The sequence below is a fragment of the Vulpes lagopus genome, chromosome 5 (genome assembly GCF_018345385.1).
Source record: "Vulpes lagopus strain Blue_001 chromosome 5, ASM1834538v1, whole genome shotgun sequence".
Taxonomy (NCBI): domain Eukaryota; kingdom Metazoa; phylum Chordata; class Mammalia; order Carnivora; family Canidae; genus Vulpes; species Vulpes lagopus.
The window spans coordinates 11,094,018-11,113,767 of NC_054828.1; the positions used below are offsets into that span (position 1 = coordinate 11,094,018).

Below are 19,750 nucleotides of genomic sequence, written 5' to 3' on the forward strand. Positions count from 1 at the left end.
ACCCTCCATGCTCCCTGCCCGTGCCCCCAGACTGGCTGCCCCCAGCAAAGAGGCTGGAAGACACTTCGGGGCACTGAGCCCCAGAATCTCAGGGCCCCACTGTCCAAAGACCGACTCACAAAGGAGGAAGCAGAGGCTCAGCCAGGAGACTCCAGGTTGGTGGGCTTCACAAAATGTGCCCACATCCTCCTGGCTCCCACTTCATGCTATGTTTTGGGGTGACTGCCCTTCAGCCATGACAGGCTGTGGACACTGGACGGGGTACTGGGCTCAGCTGGGCCTCAGTTTCCTCATCTGCAAGGCGGGTAATGGTCAGTTGAGGGCAACAGGAGGACATTGCAAAGGGGTCCAGCACACAACTCCCCCAGCCCCATGACCCCCAAGTCCCCCTCAACTGCCTACCTTCATGGGATCCATGTTGAACTTCTTACGTCCGATGCATAGCTCCTTCTCCTTCTGGGCCAACCGGCTGCAGACACAAAGATGTCAGTCTGGACTGCCCCTAGGACCCCAGGGCTCCCCCTCAATGCCCAAGGATGCTTTTCTCAGCTAGAGCCAGCTTCCCCCAAGAACCTCCAAGTGGGGTCCTTGCACCCGGAGAGCTTGAGACATGCAGAGTCTGGGCCCCTCCCAAGCTACTAAATCAGACTCTTCCCATGGGCCCTGGGAACCCAGAGCTGCCCACCAGGGAAAGCATTCAAAGGGCCCCTGTGCTCCAAGTGGGGGCAGGATTACAGGGAGGCTGGGGGTGAGGGCACAGGCTCTGGGGCCGGGCTCCTGGTGCAAATTCTGCTGCACTGCTTTGTTAGCTGAGCCACATCAGGCAAATCACTTTATCTCAGGGGACTTAGTTTTTTCATCTCTAGAATGGGGACGACACCATCCCATGCCTCCCAGCATTGTTGAGAGGTTCAAGAGTTCAAAACAGCTCGGTGGTAGGTGCTGCATAAGTGTGATGCTGTTGCTGGAGCCGGAACAGGGCACCTGGATATGCAGGGCAGCCATGCGCGTGCCCATGTTTGCCTGCGTGCATGTGAGGGGTGTCGGGCTGGAATGGTGACCAGAGGCATTGGAGACCAGGGGGTGGCGGGAGCAGGGTGTGATTTCCTGAGACTCTAGGAGTAGGAGTCAGTGCCTGGGGCCTTAGGGAATTACGTAGGGACCAGAGTTGTCTCTCTCTTTTTTTGAGAGAGAGACTTCGAGAGAGCACCAGTGGGGGAGGAGGGGCAGAGAGAGAGGGAGAAACAGACTCCTCACTGAGCGGGGAGCCCAACATGGAGCTCCATCCCTGGATCCTGGGATCATGACCTGAGCTGAAGGCAGATGCTTCACTGACTAAGCCACCAAGGTGCCCCACAAGTGGGGAAACTGAGGCCCAACTGGGGGGCAGGGACCCACCCCAGGTCACAGAGCCAGTGGGACTCTCCCCATAGGAGGGGCAGTGGATGGCACCCTAGGGGGGGCGGTGAGGTGCTCCAGCCTTGGCCTTGCCATGGGCCAGGCTCTGTCCCCGTGAGGCCTTGGCTCTTCCTCCTCTTCCTCAGGGCTGAGCTCTCATGATACTCCTGGCTAACGATTGATCACGGTCTGGGTCAGGGTGGGTTGGGAGAGACTCTGTGTGGAGGGGTTGAGGGAGGAGGTGTCTCCCAAGAGAGGGGGCTGCTGGAAGTACAGACCAGCCCAGACCACGTGGTGGAGTCTAGGGCCCTCCCTGTTCCATCCTGTCTCCACCGCCTCCTCCTCCAGGCGGACCCCTGACTTCACCAGGGCATGGCCCCTGCTCCCTCATGCTGGTTCCTGGTGTGTGGCAGCTTCCCAGGGGCCCCTGGCCTAGCCCCTCACCTCTCCTCCGTGGTCTCGAAGCAGTCAATCTGGGCAAATACATCTGCGATCTCATCTTTCAGCTTCTGTGGGGGAGCAGGGGGCACGAAGGGTAGGAGAGTCAGGGACGGAAGCTGGGGCGGAAGGGGATTCCTGACCCCCTCACAACCACTTCCACCCCTGGGCATGACCCCTGACTCCACTGAGAGACCCAACCCCTGTAGATCCCTTTCCCAGATGTTTCTTATCCTCACAATCCCATGCCAACCTGTTGCCTGTTTATACCCAATTTCTGCAGGCTCCTGTCTTGGGGGAGGCAGTCCCCAAGGCCCACCTTTCGCCCCACTCTATTTCCAGCCTTCGATTTCCCCTCTGCAGCTGTGAGGTCGTCTGCCCTTTAACTGAACCCACTCGACAAGCCCTCCTCCACCAGGTGCCAGCTTCCTGAAGCACAGCTTGGAGCCCACCCTTTCCCAACTCCCTCTGTGGCTCCCTACTGCCTCCCCAGCCAAGGGGCTCGAACTCCCCACCTCAGACCAGGCCCCAACTCCTCTCTGGCTTCCATTCCCCATCCATTTACTCTGTCGCTTGTCCTTGACTTGGTGCTCGCTCTGTGGCAGGAGTTATGGGTATACCAGGGTGCCAGACAGTAAGGCCCCCTTCTCAGGGACCTTGTAATCCCAGTGGGATTTCCCGAAGAGGACACTGAAGTACAGGGTGGTGAAGTGACATGTCCAAGGCCTCGTTCCAAGTCCGTGTCTTCCCCACACCCCTTAAACCTCCAGGGGCAGAGGACCCTCTAATTCCACCAACCATGACCACTGGGCAGACAGCAGAGGGGCACCTGTCCAGCTTCCCCTTCAAGGCTGCACCATGAGCACCTGGCAAGAGCCTAAAGGCCACCCAGCCCTTCCTCATCTTCTACTGGAATCTCTGGGGTGAGGGTGACCCCCAGGCTTGGCCGGGACCCCAGGGGCAGCGTGGGGCCTGGAGACGATACCTGAGCCCAGTCAGCATCTGTCCATGTGATCTTGGCCAAGTCACCGAGCAGCTTCCCCACGATTCACTTGCAAGTATTAATTGAGCACCTACTGTGCTCTGACTATTGAGCTGGGGATATGGTGGTCGGCAAGAGAAACCCAAGCTTTCATGGTGGGGTTGGGATCATGGTGGTCATGGGCAAATGAAATGACTGGGCAAAAAAGATCAGAGTAGCTACACTCGAGCAAGCACAGCGTAAGGGACAGGCTTGTCCAATCACCATGTGGTACCTGAAGATAATGGAACATTGTGTGTCGATTATACTCAAATAAAAAAGAAAAATAAAATGATCTGAGTTATGGTATAAGGAGAGCCTGGCACATGGTAGGTCTCAGTAAAATAGTTGCTGAGTGAGTGACTTTGTATCTTCCACTTTCTCAGGTATATAGGGGTGGGGAGTAGGGGTGGGGTCCTAGCCACAGCCGGGGGGAGGGGGTCAGGGCAGTCTTTAGGAGACGGCACTCAAGCTGACAATGACGTAATGAGAAGGAGGTACCACAGAGAGAGCTTGGGAGAGTCCCAGACAATGGGATTTTGAGTTCTGCGTGTGTGTGGACATGTGGATGCATGTGTGTGATGCAAAGGCCCTGGGGTAGGACTGAGCTCAGCATATTTCCAGGAACAGAACCACGGCCTGCCTCAGGGGTTGCTAAGAATCCGATGAGGAAATGTCTGAGCAACTGGTACATTAGCAAGTGCTTGGCACATACCGGTGTTATCTTGACGAAATGGTTTAAATTTTAGGGGGGATGAAACTAAGGCCCAGCGTGGAGATGAGAGCTGACGGGAGTAGAGCCTGCTGTGCCGTGAAGTGTATAGAGCACTGGGTGGGGCTCAGCACACAGTAGCTGCCTTGCCTATTGCCCTTCCTCCCTCCCCCGTGCTCCTGGCTCTCTCCGGATCCTGGTAGCCAGGCCTGGCAGTGGGGAATCCCCCCCTGGGATTCTGGTCTCCCCACTCCTGGGGGCCAGGGCTGAGGCCAGGTACGGGCTGGAGTCTGGCCCCCCTGTCCAACCAGGCTCAGGTCAGGGGTGAGTGGGGAGGTGTGTGCGCTGTGGGAGGGTGTGTGTATGGGTGGGTGTGCTTGGAGGGAATGTCAGCATGAACATGGGTGTACACACACCTGGATGTCTTCCAGAAGCTGCTTCCGGTGCCACTTGATCCGCTGCAGCTCCTCTGTCTCCCCGCTGCTCAGCTCCGTTGGGTCTGGAGAGAGAAGAAGCCACGGTCACTTGCCCATTCACCACTGTCCCCTCCATCACTCGGCTCCAGCCACACAGGCCAGCCCTTGCTTCCCCAGGGCCCTCTTCCCTCCAGGAAACCATGGCTTCCTTGCCCTCATCACCCAGGCTTTAGCCCAGATGTCACCTCCTCCAGGAGGCCTTCCCTGACTACCTCCTCAAAAGCAGGCCCTTCCTCCATCCTCCTGTTAACCAAACTTGGTACCTTCTGGGTACAGGCTCCCTGGAATCATCTTGCTTATTTGCATCTTAAAAAAAGGTTTTATTTATTTATTCATGAGAGACACACAGAGAGAGGCAGAGACACAGGTAGAAGGAGGAGCAGGCTCCCTGTGGGGAGTCGCCATGTGGGACTCAATCCCAGGACCCCAGGATCACACCCTGAGCTAAGGCAGCAGATGCTCAACCACTGAGCCACCCAGGGGCCCCTATTTGCATATTTTCTGTTTTACGCATTATACTCCCAACACCACGGAAGCAGGCACTTCAGTGTTGCTCACTGCTGCATCCTCAGCCCCTAGAAAGAGCCCGACAGATAGGCAGTACTCAAAATACTTGCATTTATCCTTCCTTGGGACTTTCATATACTCTTTCCCTGGATCACCTGTTTATCACTTATCCACTTATTTATTTGCACAACCAGGAAGTGGTGTATCATTTTGCCTCTCATGCCATTGGCCAGATGGAGCTATATGACCACACCCAGCTTCAAGGGAAGCTAGGAAATGAGCTTTTAGTGTGGTGGTCCTGATACCCTTACTACGTAAGATGGGGAGACTGGGTTTAGGGAGACAATTCATAGTTCCTGCCCCAGACACTGAGGCTCAGAGAGATGAGGTGGCCTAACCAGGGTTGCACAGGACAGGCTGTTGAGCCAGAGAGGAACTTGGATTGGGCAGGCTACAAAGCCTGGGTTTGTTCCTCATTGCCTAGAAATGAATTAAAGGAGACACATGTGTGCTGGTATTCTGTGAAAGGTGCTATGACAATTCCCACCCTGGGGTCAGTTGACCCACCTCTAACCCGTCGTGCTTCCTGTTCCATCCACAACATTCACCTGATCAAAAAATCTCCACAGACTCCCTATTACTTAGAGACAAAGTTCTCATTTGGTCCTGGCCTCCCTACCCAGCCTTATTCCCCACTATTCTCAGAAAGCACCTGAGAGTCCAGCCTGCCTGCTCCTCACTGTCCCCAACTGTCTCTCAATCTTGTTTCCCACTTTGGCCTCTGCAGCTCCTCCACCCTGGGATGCCTTCTCCTGTCTGCTGTCCACATGTTCTCCAACTCTTTAAGTCCTAGCTCTAGGGAATACCTGGTCCCATTTCTTTAAGATTTTGCGAGGACAGATATTATCCCTCCCAAATGAAAGCAGAGAGACTATTAAGGTCTCCCTTTCCCTACCCCTCCTTCTCATTGACTGAGCAGCCACTTTGGGCTTTGTGATTGAAACTGGGTATGGAGATGGGGAGGCACCAAGCAGGTATTCAGTATACAGGGGGCACCCAACACATGTATAACGGGTGCCATGTTGTGCCATCAGCTCTCCCCTTCAGGACCAAGGCACCCATTCTCTTGGGGCTGGGGGTGGGGTTGGGGGGTGGTTTGCTGCTGTCACAGCTGAGTTCCTCCCCAGGAGCTTAACTCAGCCAAATGGAGGTGCCTCACCCAAGGATATGCCCCTCCCAAAGGACAGCCCACTCGTGAAAAGCCAAGACCTTTTGCCTAGTTTATGGACCTCTACCAGTATTCAGACCCAGACCCTGTTGACTGAAGGGGAAGCTGGGTCTCCAGAATGAAGGGTCCTGTAATGCTGGGGCAACTATATACAATAATGATACATTGATAATGACTGCCTTGGCCAAGCAGTCAAGGTGGGTCTGTGTGACCCACTGAGTCATAAAGTCAAATGAGCACAATCCTTCCTAAGTGATTCACTCTCCACAGGTGTGAACAGACCCAGAGGGCTCCAGTAGGCACCATGGACAGGTCACCCAGGCCCCTCATCCCACACTATGTCTACATCGGTAGGTCCCTTGGGATCTTTCTAGCAAAGGAGCAAAACACCTGAACTTGGTTCCGGAATGAGTGGCTTCCTGTTTGGGGCTAAGTAAAAACTGGATAGCTATTGAACCACAGTCCTGTTCGAAGGTGTCCTGGAGAGACAGAGATGAGAAATCCTCCCACGGGCAGAACCGTGGAGGAGCACCTGCTCATCCACTTCGTGGGCAAAGAGCAGTGGTGCCAAGTAAGGATACACAGGCGTAGGTGGTGTGAAAATTAATTTAAAAAAAAAAAAAAAAAAGTCTTTTATAAGGAAGCCTGAAGGCCAGCAGGGGGAGCTCTCACACACTACCACTCCTCAACTCCAGATGCAACGGGGGGGGGGGGGGGGGGGGGGGGGGTTGGAGGTGGGGGACATGCTCCTTGCAAGTGGGAAAGATTTCAGCTACTACTTTACTCTCCCAGCAGGAGGAAGGAAGCTTTTCTCTTCCCTCGGCAACAGCCCAGGGAATGGGAAAGTCACAGCTCAGCCCACGAAGAGCCACTTCGCCTCAAGCTCCCAGTTAGCTCCAGTGGACTGTTTATAGCAGCCTTTCCAACTCCCCTGAGTTCCATGAAAGAGCCTCCTCTCCTTTGTTCTGTGGACTAGCCTGGGGTTTGGCCGTAGCTTGCTTATCCTGGATCACAGTTCTGTACTATTTTGGAATAAACCCATCTTTACTGGTAAAAAGAACTGGCAGTTTTATTTTTTAAGGTTAACGAGGGCCAGGAGAGGATGGCTTGACTTCTCAGTCAGAGGCTGGAAAGAAGAAATAAGATTGGAAGATCAGGAGCAGAGAGGTCTGGGGGAAGAGCTAGTGGATGGTCCCCCAGGAGTGGACACAGAAGGGGGAAGATTTTTTGTTTTAAGATTTTATTTATTTATTTGAGAGAGAGAGAGAGAGAGAGAGAGAGAGAGAGAGAAAGGGCAGAGGGAGAGGGAGAGAGGATCTCAAGCAGACTCCCCACTGAGGATGGAGCCCAATGTGGGGCTTGATCCCACGACCCTGAGACCATGACCTGAGCCCAAATCGAGAGTCAGATGCTTAACCGACTGAGCCCCCAGGCGTCCCTGGGGGGTGAAAATTTTTGTGAAGCACACTAATGTTCCCCAGCAACCACCCACCACAGGAGAAGGCCTGCTCCACCAAGCAGATGGAATGACCCGGCTGGTGACCTCAGCCAGTCTCTGACCAACCGGCCCAGTGTTGGTGCCAGTGATCCATCTTGACTGGAAGCCACACATACTCTAGACACGCAGTGGCCCTTTCTTCCTGCAGAGCCCCGACTGGGAAGTGTCCTCACTGACTCTTCACCACCAGAAGCTGCTGGCCTGATGGAGCAATGGAGCAGCTTCTGGAAGGTGCACCTGAGGTGTCAGCTTGGAGCCGATATCCTGCTCGGATGGGGCACCATGTACCAGGATGTAAGATATGACTGTTAGATAGTGTTCTGTCCCCAAAGGTCATTGACATGGACCCAGAAATGAGGAAAGGCTCTGCGTACCCTCCTCCTAGTGACCCACTTGGGTGCTTTCATCTCTGTCCCTGCAACTCTGAGCTCGGCTGGCTGGAAGATCCTGATGTCACTTGTACCAGGAGACAACGCAAGGGTCCCATCACACGTCAGATCAAAAACACCTACTTTATGCCAGCAGCACAGCATAAATTATGCCTTTTAATCCTCGCAGCTCCTGGAAGTGGCCAGGAGCCCAGGAGGCATGTTGACACGCAGCTGTCTCTCTTTCTCTCTCTTGCCCTCATGTCTCTGCCCCCGCCAAGCCATGCCCTGTTCGTCTCCTTTTCCCACTGCCCCACCTGCACGCAGACCACAGGTGGGGCCCTGGGTGACTGCAGGGCATCCCCGTGTTTCCCTGCCTCCCCTCTACACCTCCAATCCGGTCTCCCACGGCATCCCATTGTTTTGGAGACAAGACCCCAGGTCTATAGGGCCCACTCATCCCACGGGCTTGCCCCCATCCTCAGCTCACACTGCACCATCCTGTGCCGGGCCTGAGGCCTCCTGGAGTCCTCTGGTTGCTCCCAGTGCGCCTGGTCCTAGGGCCTGTGTGCTTGCTGTTCCCCACGTCTGGAATGCCTTTCCTTCTCCCCTCCACCTTGTAGCTCCCACTCATCTCCCTTAGGTGCCCTCCCGTGCAGCGTCTGGGCCTCTCCCTCGGGTCCCTCCTGTCCCCGCAGCAGTTCTGGAGACAGTTCTTCATGGACAGCTCTGAGATCTTGCTCAACAAACAAGCCACACTGTCCCTTGGGTGGCTCGCTGCTCAAGCACCTACTAGGCGCTCCAGGCTCTTGCCGTCTTCTGTCTATCCCGTCTGATCCTGATGACAGCTCTGGAGGAAGGAACATCTGGTCTCATTCTATAGTTGAGGTATCCGAGGCTCAGAGAGGTCAAGTGACCAGCCTGATGTGACACAGCTGGAAGGTGGTGGAGCTGGGAGTCACCCCCAGGCCCAGCTAGGACTCCGAGGCCACACCTGTGATGCTGATGATGGTCTGATGCCAGATATTTTCATGCAAATCATTGAAACCCCATCAGATACTAGCCTGGTTGTCCTGACATGGAAATGCTGACCGTGGCTCCCTGTTTGAGAATGAAGGCCGGATGTGGAATGATGCCTACGGTTTGTTCCTCTTTCCCTTTCTGGGGGATGAGAGAGAAAACAAAGCCAACTTCCTAGAGCTGGGGGGACAGAGGCACAGGTACGGGCCCACGTGTCCTCAGGACGGCAGGATGGCAGGGGCAGGGAGGAGGGGCTGTTGGCATTCTGTCTCCATAGGGCTTCTTCTGTGGCTTGACGGATGTGTCCATGAATCCTCCCAGGGCCCTGTTACCTTGACAGGATTCTGACCCCAACAGGTGGCCCTGGTGCTGTTGCAACTGTCCTGTGGAGCGTGGGGCCTTTGGCCCCTTCACCTGTCTCAAAGCTGGGGTTCCTCTGCATTTCAGTGCAGAGGGTCCAGATGGTTTGGGGAGGGTGCCAAGGACACAGAGTGAGTGGAGGGTGACAGGGACATAGAGTGAGAGGGCCATTTCTGATTCCCAGCCGGGCGATGCTGGCGTTTCAAGCCCTGGAGCAGCTCAGGGGAGGTGTTTTTTTTTTTTTTCCTGTTTGTTTTTATTGAAGTTTGATTTGCCAAATATAGTATAACATCCAGTGCTCATCCCATCAAGTGCCCATCAAGGGCCTGTCACCCAGTCACCCCAATGCTCTGCATCACTTGCCATCGGGGAAATACAAATCAAAACCACAATAAGATACCACCCCAAACCAGTGAGAATGGGTTTTGATGACAATAGTGATAAAACACAAACAATAATAACATGAGAAGGACAATAGCCACCACTATGAACTCTCTTGACTCCTCAGCTTGACTCTGATTATCAGGCCTCACAAGGGCCACTTTTGGATGACTGAGCCCACGCCTGCTGCAGGCTGTGGTTGCCCTCTGCACCCGTGCCCAGGCTGCGGGGAGTGCCCGGGGGCCCACCCCGACCACCTCCCCAACTCCTCCCTGCTTCCCCTTTGTCCTTCCTCTTTCCCATCATATTTTTAGAAATCATTCTGCTTGCAGCCTGGCTTCCAGGACAGCTGGCCTTGCTTCCGCTTTCCAGGGCGAGAGGAGGGTGCTCTCCTGGGCCCCCCCCCCAGGGGGCAGAGGCGCCTCAGAGTCTCCGCGTGAGGGGCACCCAGGCAGGAGGGGGTGTCTGGCGGAGCGGCTCCGCCCCAGCCCCTGAGGCTCTGTGGGCGCCCGTGTGGCTTCCTCCCCACCCCCAGAGCCAAGCTGTCTCTATTTTTAACTGCACCCTAGCCTCGCTGCACCAACCCCAAGTTGTTGTCTTTGGTCACGTAGGGGCTTTGCTGCCTGGACCTCTCAGCTTCCCAGCAGGCCCTGGGGGAGGGGGCTTGATCTGCTTCTCAGCAAGACAAGCTGGAGGAGGCCAGGTTGTCCTGGGGGAGCCCGGCCCCATCCTGTCTACAGCAGAGGTGAGGAAGCAGAGCCCACAGAGGATAAAAGGCCCATCATGACCACTGGTGGGTTGGTGCAGAGCTGGGCCCCCAGCCAGGTGGGGTGAGTCCCACCCCCCCCCCCATTCCCCACTTTCCCAGCTCAGGCTGGGGGTGGAGAGGCACTTATGGATGATGAATCTGAGCTCAGAGAGGGAAGTCACCTGGCTGGGGAGGAGCTTTGATTAAGACCCACTCTGGACAATGGGGGATGACCTTCCTTCCCTCCCTCTGACTCCTCCAGGAAGTTTTCCCAGCTTGTCCCCCGCCCCCCAGGTGGAAGAAGTCGCTTCCTCATCTGCCCTGGGTCATTGTCTGCAGGATCTGTCTCCCCCTTCCCCTGCATCCTGGACCAGCAGCTCCCCCCACAGCTGGGTCCCCACTGTCCCAGCACCTCTCAGCCAGCACAGGACCTGCACACCGGAGGACTGTTTGCAGCATGAGTGAATGAATGAATGAATGACCCAATCCATGGAGATCTCAAATCTCCCAGCAGACCGCCTGCATTGACCTTCCTCAACCCACTCCCACCCAGGGCCAGCCTAAAGCAAAGCAGCGGCCCACCTTCTTGGTCTCCCGGCGCCTCCCACAGCCCGGGCTGACCCCTGCTCTCTTTCCTCTCAGGTTCACGTCCCTGGCCACTAACAGGCAAGTCAGCCCTCTTGTCCACTTCACCTCCGTTTCCTCTTTATGGAGACGACCCTCCCTGTTCTGAAGGACCTCGGGCTATGAGAGCAAAGTAATAACGGTGGGAAGACAGGCAGTGTGGGCTCTGTGACTTCAGTGTCTCCTATCACCTCCCATCTGGCGAGTGACCTGGAGCCAGGTGCTTCTCCTCACTGGGTCCCCTCTTGCCTTCTGGTCACCACCTATGACATATCACGGAGCCTGTCCAGTCTGTGAGCCACCTGCCACCAAAAGCCCAAACGGGGTTGAAGGATGGGTGGTTCTGTGTGTTCCCCAGAGCCCGCGGAGCCAGGGAGGCCAGGGGGCGGGGTCACACGGCTCTGCCTTCGGTTTTGTTGGAAGAAAGGGTTCTCTTGCTAACGGGGTGGATGCCATCTGAAGCTCGGGGACTGGACAGCACCCGGCAGCCTTGTCTCCTGGATCTCCAGGCAATGCTGGGATATTCTGGTTGCAGGGCACAGAGGCTTTGTCCTTCTTCTCCCTGCCTTGCAGAAACGCAGCAGGATCCTGTTGTCTCCCCTACCAGCTGCGTAGACACCTCTCCTCTTTCCCCCGGACATGCTCCTGTTCACTGGGGAGGGTCTCCGCTGTTCCTCCCTGGCCTCCACCAGCGCTCTAGGCGTGCCCTCAGCCTCCCCACCCTCAAAGGCCAGACAGGAGCTTGAGGACCCTTGTGCCACCCAGACAGCCATTGTCACCAACATTATCATCCTCAGCTCTTGCACTGCTGTCCCTTCCCCCTGGAATATTCCTTCCCCAGAAACCCATATAGATCACTCCCTCTCCCCTCCAGGTCTCTGCCCAGATGGTGCCTCCTTCTGAGGCCTTCTCCAGCACCCTCTCCATCATCCTTACCCTCCTTGACTGTTCTTCCTCCTGCTTGTCACCTCCTGACATATTACATTAATACCTTTCCTGACAGTCTCCCCCACTAGAGTGTGAGCTCATGGGAGCAGGGACAGGGCCTGCTTTGTTCACTGCACTCCCAGCTCCTGGAGCACAGCTTGGCCCCCAGCCTGAGCTCATAAACATTCATTGCATGCTTCTGCCTTTCCCACCTTATATCTATTTACATATTGATTCCTCCCAGGGTCCTGCGAAGCAAGCACAATTGTCCCCATCTTACAGAAGAGGAAACTGAGGCCCAGAGAGGTTGGCCCCAGGTGCTTACCTGGGTGGCACAAGTCCATTCTGAGGCCCTGAGGAAGGGTGGCCTGTGCTCCTGTCGCCCGCTGAGCCAGCTGCTGCTCGAGCTGGCCAGGCAGAGAGGTGTCACCTCAGCTACATCAGGCCCCTTCCGGGTCGCCCCGCCCAGCCCGTGTGGGGAGGAAGTCCTGTCTGCTAGGATCTGGTGTGTAGGCTCTTGACAAAACAGCACTTCCTAAAACTGGCAGAGTTTTGTGTAGCAGAGACTCTGCATTTTTGGGTGCGGGCTAGGGAGATTTAGAGACAATGGAGACAAACAAAGGGAGGGATTGGGGGGATAAAAAGAGAAAGTGAGACAGAGTGGCACACCACGGGCGCGCATGCGCACACACGCGTGCAGAGAATGATGGCTGCTGGGGGACACAGCCTCCTCCAGGGGACATTGGGCATTTACTTAGCAACGTCCACAGATGTCAGCTGAAGGGTCACCCTTGGACAGCGGGGCCCCAAAGATTCTGCCCTACAAGCTCTCTTCCATCTCCTCAGCCTTGGGAAAAGGAAAATGGATTCAGTGCTAGGAAAGGCTTTGCTTCCCTTTGATGACATACCAGGCTCTTTCCTGTCTAGTGACCAATTGGCAGTATGTTTAGTTTCTCTTTTCCCCCAGGCTGCTAGGAAACTCATAGTCAAATCCAAAGCTCCTTTACAACTGTTCCACTGTAGCACATGAACTTTGGGGCCAGACTCAGCTGTGTGGCTCTCAGCTCTGCCACTCGGGCCCTGTGACAACTCCAACAAGGTCACTTATCTGCAACCAGCCTCAGTTCGCTTACCTATAAAAGGGGAATAAGAGGGGTGCCTCGGGGCTCAGTCAGTTAAGCAGCTGCCTTTGGCTCAGGTCATGATCCCAGAGTCCTGGAGATTGAGCCCTGCATTGGGCTTCCTGCTCAGTGGGGAGGCTACTAACCCTCTCTGGCTCCCCCCCTGCCCCCAACTCTTGTGCTCTCTCTGTCTCTAATAAATAAATAAAAAATATTTTTAAAGGGGGAATAATAATCCTCACTTCAGGGTTATAGAAAAGGGGGTGGAAAGAATGTGCATAAGATGCTTGGGAAATAGTGGGTGCTTAATGAACACTATCTTCTTTTCCTTTTGGTTTCAGTTTTCTTTCTGGTTAAAATTCCCAATTTAATTCTTGTGCCTTTTCCAGCAGGTTGATCCAATTTCTTTGTGGAAAAAAGTGTTGTGTAAAGAAATATCTATAAAAAAAATGCTCACTCGGTGTAACTGTGTGTCACACATGGATTTATTCGTCTGTTTCCCTACCAGTCTGGAGGTCCCATGAGGACAAGGTCACCTCCATGTCTTCATGTCTGGTAAAAGCAATGAATGAATGAGTGAATGAATAAAAGGAACATAGGAGAAGTAGTATGGTTGATGCCAAAGTTGGCTACACTTTCCACCCTTCCCTGTGTGCACACCCCTTTGCATGGTTACGCTGCCCCTCCTCCCATCAAGAGGTGGAGTCTATTTCTCTTCCCATTGAATCTGGACTGGGCTGTGTCTGTCTCTGGCCACCTGCCTGCCCAGCTGCTGTGACAACCGGCCTGGGCTAGCCTGCTGGAGGGTGGGAGGCCACACGGAGAAAAGCCCAGCTGTCCTGACTGTGTCCCGTTGCAGCCTCATGAGTGAGTTCAGGGAACACCCGGAGAAGAACCACTAAGTGGAGTCCAACCCATATGGCTGTCCCATGGAGCTGTGAGAAATAATAGAAGTTTGCTGTTTTAAGCTACCAATTGGGGGGTGGTGGTTTGTTACGCAGCACAAGCTCACCAGTACAGGTGAAATCCAATGCCTTCATGTCATTGAAGTGAAAACTGAGGCTCATTTCTGGAACATGCTTGACCAACTTGGATTAGTGGCCATCCTAAGGCCAGACTTGTGCTCTCAGGACTCTTGGAAGCAGCCCCCCTCCTGCCCTTGAGCTCTTGCATAACTCAAGGACATTCTCTAGGAAATCTGTTGAAGTGGTCTCCAGAGGAAATAGATTTTTCTCTACACATTTAGGTCTGAGGCACAACAGCCCATTTCCTGGGTCACTTCAAAAACAGAAATGGGGAGGAAGGTGTCATTCCCTGTGCAGAAAAGTTGACCCAGCAGGACTGGGACGGTGATCCTTTACAAAGCCTGTTTGCAGGTTTGGCCTTCGCCTCGGGTCTGGGAACTTGGGTTTCTGGAAGTGTGCAGTGTGTTGGACAGAGGGTGCGTCCATGACTAGCTCCCAATAAAGAACCCTGGGCACTGAGTCTCTGCTGAGCTTCCCTGGTTGACAGCATCTCACATGCATTTGCACATTTTGCTACTGGAGGGCTTAGTGGCTCCTGCGTGACTCCAGCAGGAGAGGATCCCTTGGACACCCACGCAGGGTTTCCTGTGGACCTCACCCCAGGTGCTTTGACTGGGTTTGTTTGTACCCTTTTGCTGTAACAGATCATAGTTGTAGGTAAGGCTGTGGGCTGAGTTCTGTGAGTCCTCCAGGTGAATCACTGAACCTGAGGATGGTCTTGGGGGCCCTTGAAATGTGTTCTAATGCTGCTGCCAGGCCCAGTGGATGTACTTTGCCTGGGACCACAGGCTGGCATCTGGGGCTTCCCATTCTGTCTGAAGGGCTGGTCAAATGGTTCAGTTATTATTACTAACTCATTCTTTAAGACTCAACTCCAATGCCACTTTCTCCGTGAAGCCTTCTATGATTGCATCACCCTTCCCTCTGTCCCTCTAGCCCTGGTCACGTCTAACAGCTTGTGTGCAGGTAGTCTGGGAGGGAGGGACCATTGTGGGTGGCAGTGGGTAGAATCAATAGCAGGGGAACTATAGAGACCTTGATTCAAACCCCAACTCAGTGCTGGCTAGCTGTGAGAATTTCTCCCATCTGACACTTGTTTTTTGTCATCTGCAAAATGGGGGCAGACTGAATTCAGTTTCTTTATGTGAAATAGAAAACCCAAATAACAATGGGTTAAAGAAATTAGAGGTATATTTACCTCTTATGAGAATGAAGCCTGAGGTAGGGAATATAGGGCTGTTCTCACAGAAGCCTGAGAATCGGGCATCCAGGCTCCCTCTAATTTTTTACCTCTATCCTCAAGGTCTCCTCATGGCTCAAAGTGGCTGCCTGATTTCCAGCCATTGTGCCTGAATTTCAGGTAGGAAGAAGGATGAAGATGGGAAGGGCTCCCCTTAAAGGCCTCTTCCTGAGGCTCTTTCTGGCCTGGGATCAGCCCTTTTCCCTGAAATGAGGCTCTGCTTCTTCCATGTGAGCTACGTGGAGGTCCATAGTTGGTCCACAGTTGGTTATGGGACAACACACGGCAGTCCCCCGACATAGGGGACTTTAGACAACCACCACCAACAACCATCATTTATGGAGTGCTCACTACATGCCAGGCACTGTTCTACGTGCTGCCAATCCTCTCATTTAATCTTTTCTTAATCTTTTCCACAACCCAACAAAGTGTATTACTATCCCTGTTTAATAGACGTGCAAATTGAGTTCAGAGAGGGTAAGTTATTTGCTCAAGGTCACACAGCCAGGAAGAAGCAAGCTCGGATTCAAGCTCTGGGCTGCCTGACTTCATTTGCACTCTGAACTTATGCAAGCGTGACTTCAAACATTTAGAAAGAAGTTTAATGGCCTGCCCACCTCTCAGGGGAGAGGTAGGAAAGGTCCAGCACTTGAATTCCATTGTAGTAAAACCATGTAGATGATGCTTTCTGTGCCCCAAAAGCTCAGTATTCCTCATCTGTGTTGGTCACAGTTGGTTTGAGAGCAAGAGAGCTTGCAGGAGCTTAGGGCTGGTCTAATTCAATGACCTCATTTACATGTGGGATAACGGAGACCTGGAGAGAGAGGGTTTTAATAGAGTGAGTATTAAAGAACCTGCCTTTGGCTGCACAGCTAGAGCCATCCTTCCCTCCATCCCTCCATCCCTCCACCCCTCCCTCCATTCCTCCCTCCCTCCCTCCCTTCATCCCTTCATCCAGTAGATGTGTGTACATTCACTACATTCCACATGCTATTCTTGGCACCCACCCAAGAGAGACAAAGATCCTGACCTTTGTGGGGTATGTGATGGAGTCATCTGGGATGGTTGGGATGTGGCAGGCGGTGGGCACGGTGTGTGTCTGGGATGAATCATCTCTGAAGTCCCTCACTTTCATAATTTTCTCTGATTTCTAATTTTTTTCATGACTCGGAACTGGAAGGGAGCCTCTGCCTGGCAGATGGAATGCCCCTGAATCTTGGGACCACTGAGGCTCTGGCCTGTGAGACCCCAGCTGCAAGTGGGACTCTGGAGGGGCCTTTACAAACATGCTTGATGTCCCCCAGTCCCCCATCACTCCTTGTCCAGGTTTGGCTGCAAGACTTACTGGGAGCCTGTGGCACAGAGGGATGGGGGAAGCTGGGGGACAGTCCACGACTTGTAAGCCAAAGGCAGGGATGGAGGTCAAGGGCATCTGATCATAATGTGATACTCAAGTTCATGTCTAGAAACTGCATCTCATGAGATAATTGCACACACTTGGAAAAGGATAAGCACATGATTGGTAACAGGGGAATTTGGGTAGAGTCAAACACCCATCAGGGACTGAACGGTTAATAAATTATGCTGAGTCCAGATGAGGGGCTAGTGTGAGTCATTAAAGAAAATAATGAGGATGTAGAAGTCAAGCATCATTTGGTTTTAAGTAAACATAACTCAGTCTAGCTTAAGCCGGGATTTACTGGCTCAGTTCCTGGAGAGTCAGGGATGTGGTTGACCTCAGGGATATGGGTATCAGAGACTTAAGATGTCTCTCTTTCTCTCTCTCTCTCATCCTCTTGCCCATTCTTTCAGTCTAGCTGAGCTGTTTCTTTCTCTGGCTTAGATGAGTTTTCTCCATAGGGCCAGCCTGGCCACAGATAGCACCAGTCTCATATCAGGTCACCTTTGCCTTTGGAAAGACAGCCTACCAAAAGAAAAAAAAAATCTCAGGGAAAGACTCTGATTGGCTAGGCCTGGGTCATGTACCCATCTCTGGACCAAATCCCTGCAATGTTATGGGAGGAACACTGTGATTGGTCAGGCCTGGGTCACATGCCCCACCTCCTGGTCCAAAGGCAGGTGAGAGCGGAGGAACAGTCCCACCAGAACTGCCAGGAGGAGGGAAGTTCCTTAAAGGAAGGATAACTGGGTGGATAAAAGCAACAAATGTCCACTCTTGCTATTTTTTGGGGGGTAAATATTGATTTTTTTAGTGACTCTTGTTTTTATGCTGCAGATGATCCTGGACTATATGGATCGGTATGGAATGTGATCCTCAACCTAGGGCTGAGTGTGCATGTCTTTACATATAGTTCGGGGATCAGAGGCAGACTCTGGAGCCAGACTGCCCAGGCTCCGATCCCGAGATCGGAGCTGCCGTTTTCTCACCATGGTCTTGAGCAACCGATCCCCAGCTGCCTCATCTGTAAAATGGGCATAACAGTGCCTACTTCATATCATTACTATGAGAATTAAAGAAGTTAACCTGTGTCAAGTACATTTGACTGGTGCTTGATGTGTTGTAGGTTTTGGATAAATGCTAGCCTTTGTAGATGCCTAGAGCAGAGGCTGTCAGCCTGATGGGGGTCAGGTAAGCTAAATGAGGGACAGGGACCTCCTTGCAGGCATAACAGGAAATGGGGGGGGGTGCTTGTGGCAAAATGGAGAGGCTTGCCCCGTGTGAAGTGGCCAGCTGACTGTTGCCTTGAAAAGACAAGAGCCAGGGATGGTCAGATCTCTGTTTCAAAAGGATCACTGGAGTTACACATTTGTGTGTGATATTAATAATAAAGTCTTTTTTTTTTAATTGCAAAATGCAAAATGCTGAGCTGCACAGCGAGGTGAAAGCCAACAAAATGGGTGGATCTGGCTCATGGCTCACTCGTTTGATGCCTCAGCTATAAACACAGGAGGGAAGGATGTCCACCAAAATGTTAACAGATATATTGTTGCTGGGTTGTGGGAACTGGGGTTATTTGAATCTTCTTTGCATTTTCTCTGTTCATCTGAGACTTGGACTCAGATCCAGCCCTACTCGTGTGGCCTGGGCACATGACTTTACCCTGTGAGTCGGCTTCCTTATTGGCAAAGGGGAGATAAGAATGCCTCCCTCTTTTGTGTGGAGGAGGAGGTTGCAAAAGCAAAACCTGTAAAGGGTCGTGGCCCAGTGTTCATGGTGCAGGGGCATATGGGATATAGAGCCAGCTGGCATCTAGGTGTGATGCCCAGTGCAGGCATCTGAGGACCTGCCCCCCTGTGCTGGAGATGTGTGTGTCTTCAGGATCCCCAAATGGTTCAGTATGAGCATGGGACTCAGGAGGTAGAATTTTGAAGGAAGGGGAGATGTTAGGTGAGAGTCATCTTTTCACACTGAGTAGGTGGCCAGGAGTTCCTGAATGCAGCCTAGTGTGTTTGGTGGTGGGGACAGAAAACTCAACAGCCACCAGCAACACTCAGTGGCAAGCCTGGGGCTCGAGGGGCTCGGAACCCATTCACTGAGGGCTTCCCAGAGCAGGAGTGCCCATCCAGAGTCTTGGGTATTTGTTCAAGAAAGGAAAGAATCCTCTGGAAGGTCAAGCAGGAGTTTGTGCTTCAGAGAAGGGGGTGATGGGAGGTGTTCTAGGTTGAAGGAACAGCATGAACAAGGGCTCAGAGGTCTCTTCCTCCCTTGACTCCTCCTCCCAAGCCTCCACCCCCTACTTCTCCTTTCCAACACAGGAGTTTCGGGTTGGGGTTGGGACTGTAGTTTCTTCTGGGGACCAGAATACACTACTGCATATGAAGCATATGTATACATGCATGTCGTGTGCACACAGAAGGCGGCCCCAGGTTCCATCCTCCTTGAAGTCTCCCTGGAGTGGAGCCTGGAAGAAGCAGAAGCCTCCAGGGGGCCTCGGGGGCTGTGTTGTGGGGTGGAATGGAGCCGAGGTCCATGTCTCCCCGCACTCTGCCTCCTTCGGGTTTGCCAGATGGCTTTGATGGTTTCAGGTGTCTCTACCTGTTTGGCCACACCCACCAGGGCTCTAATCATCCCATTTGGTCCAGGCAGGTCAACCTGGACCTCACATCAGGATGCAAGGAATCCTGGGAGACAGGACACTTGGCATTTGGAGCATGTAGGTGGGAGGTGGGCTCCCCCAGTCAGGGAGGTGGAATGGAGGGGGCTGCTGGGTGTTAGCCTGTGGGGCCTTGGAGGGAAATGCTGCCACAAGGCTGGTTGCGGAAAGGAGGGAGCAGAGGGAGGCCCAGAAGGAAGCCGGGCATGGTCCGAGACCCCAAGATGAGGGCCTTTGAAGAAGTGGTCAGCAGTGCCTCTGGTGGGTGTTGGGGAAGTGAAGGTCTCTGAGCACCCAGTGCATTAGCAGCTTGGGGTGGGAGGTGGTGGGGCAGGGGCCACAGGCAGGAGGAGTTGAGGAAGTAGAGGCAGAGAGAAGGGATGTCGAGAAAAGATAAAAAAGTAGAGTCTACTGGAGCAGGGATGGGGTGGGCAGGGTGTTTTTAAGAAGGAGCAACTCTATTGGGGTTAAGTCGCCAGAGACTCGGGCGTCTGTGGCTGGAAGGGCTGCTGGCAGGAGGGGACGAGAGTCCCGAGGAGGGGGGCTCGGGCCTCAAGGGAAAGACCAGAAGGTTCCCCTGGCCTGAGCGGGCATCTCCACTGC

The 19,750-nt window shown here is 53.6% G+C and overlaps 1 protein-coding gene across 1 annotated transcript in view; it reads right to left on the minus strand.

Annotated features, from left to right (window-relative positions):
- CYTH4 (cytohesin 4) overlaps positions 1-12,157 on the minus strand; it is a 30,440-nt gene extending 18,283 nt beyond the window's left edge. Inside the window, exons 1-4 of the mRNA XM_041757353.1 lie at positions 12,032-12,157; positions 3,986-4,068; positions 1,843-1,907; positions 403-469 (exon numbers count right to left, since the gene is read on the minus strand). Of these exons, the coding sequence (XP_041613287.1) occupies positions 403-469; positions 1,843-1,907; positions 3,986-4,068; positions 12,032-12,050 (234 nt within the window). The 5' untranslated portion in view covers positions 12,051-12,157. The remainder of the gene's footprint in view (positions 1-402; positions 470-1,842; positions 1,908-3,985; positions 4,069-12,031) is intronic.
- Positions 12,158-19,750: the final 7,593 nt, after the last annotated feature.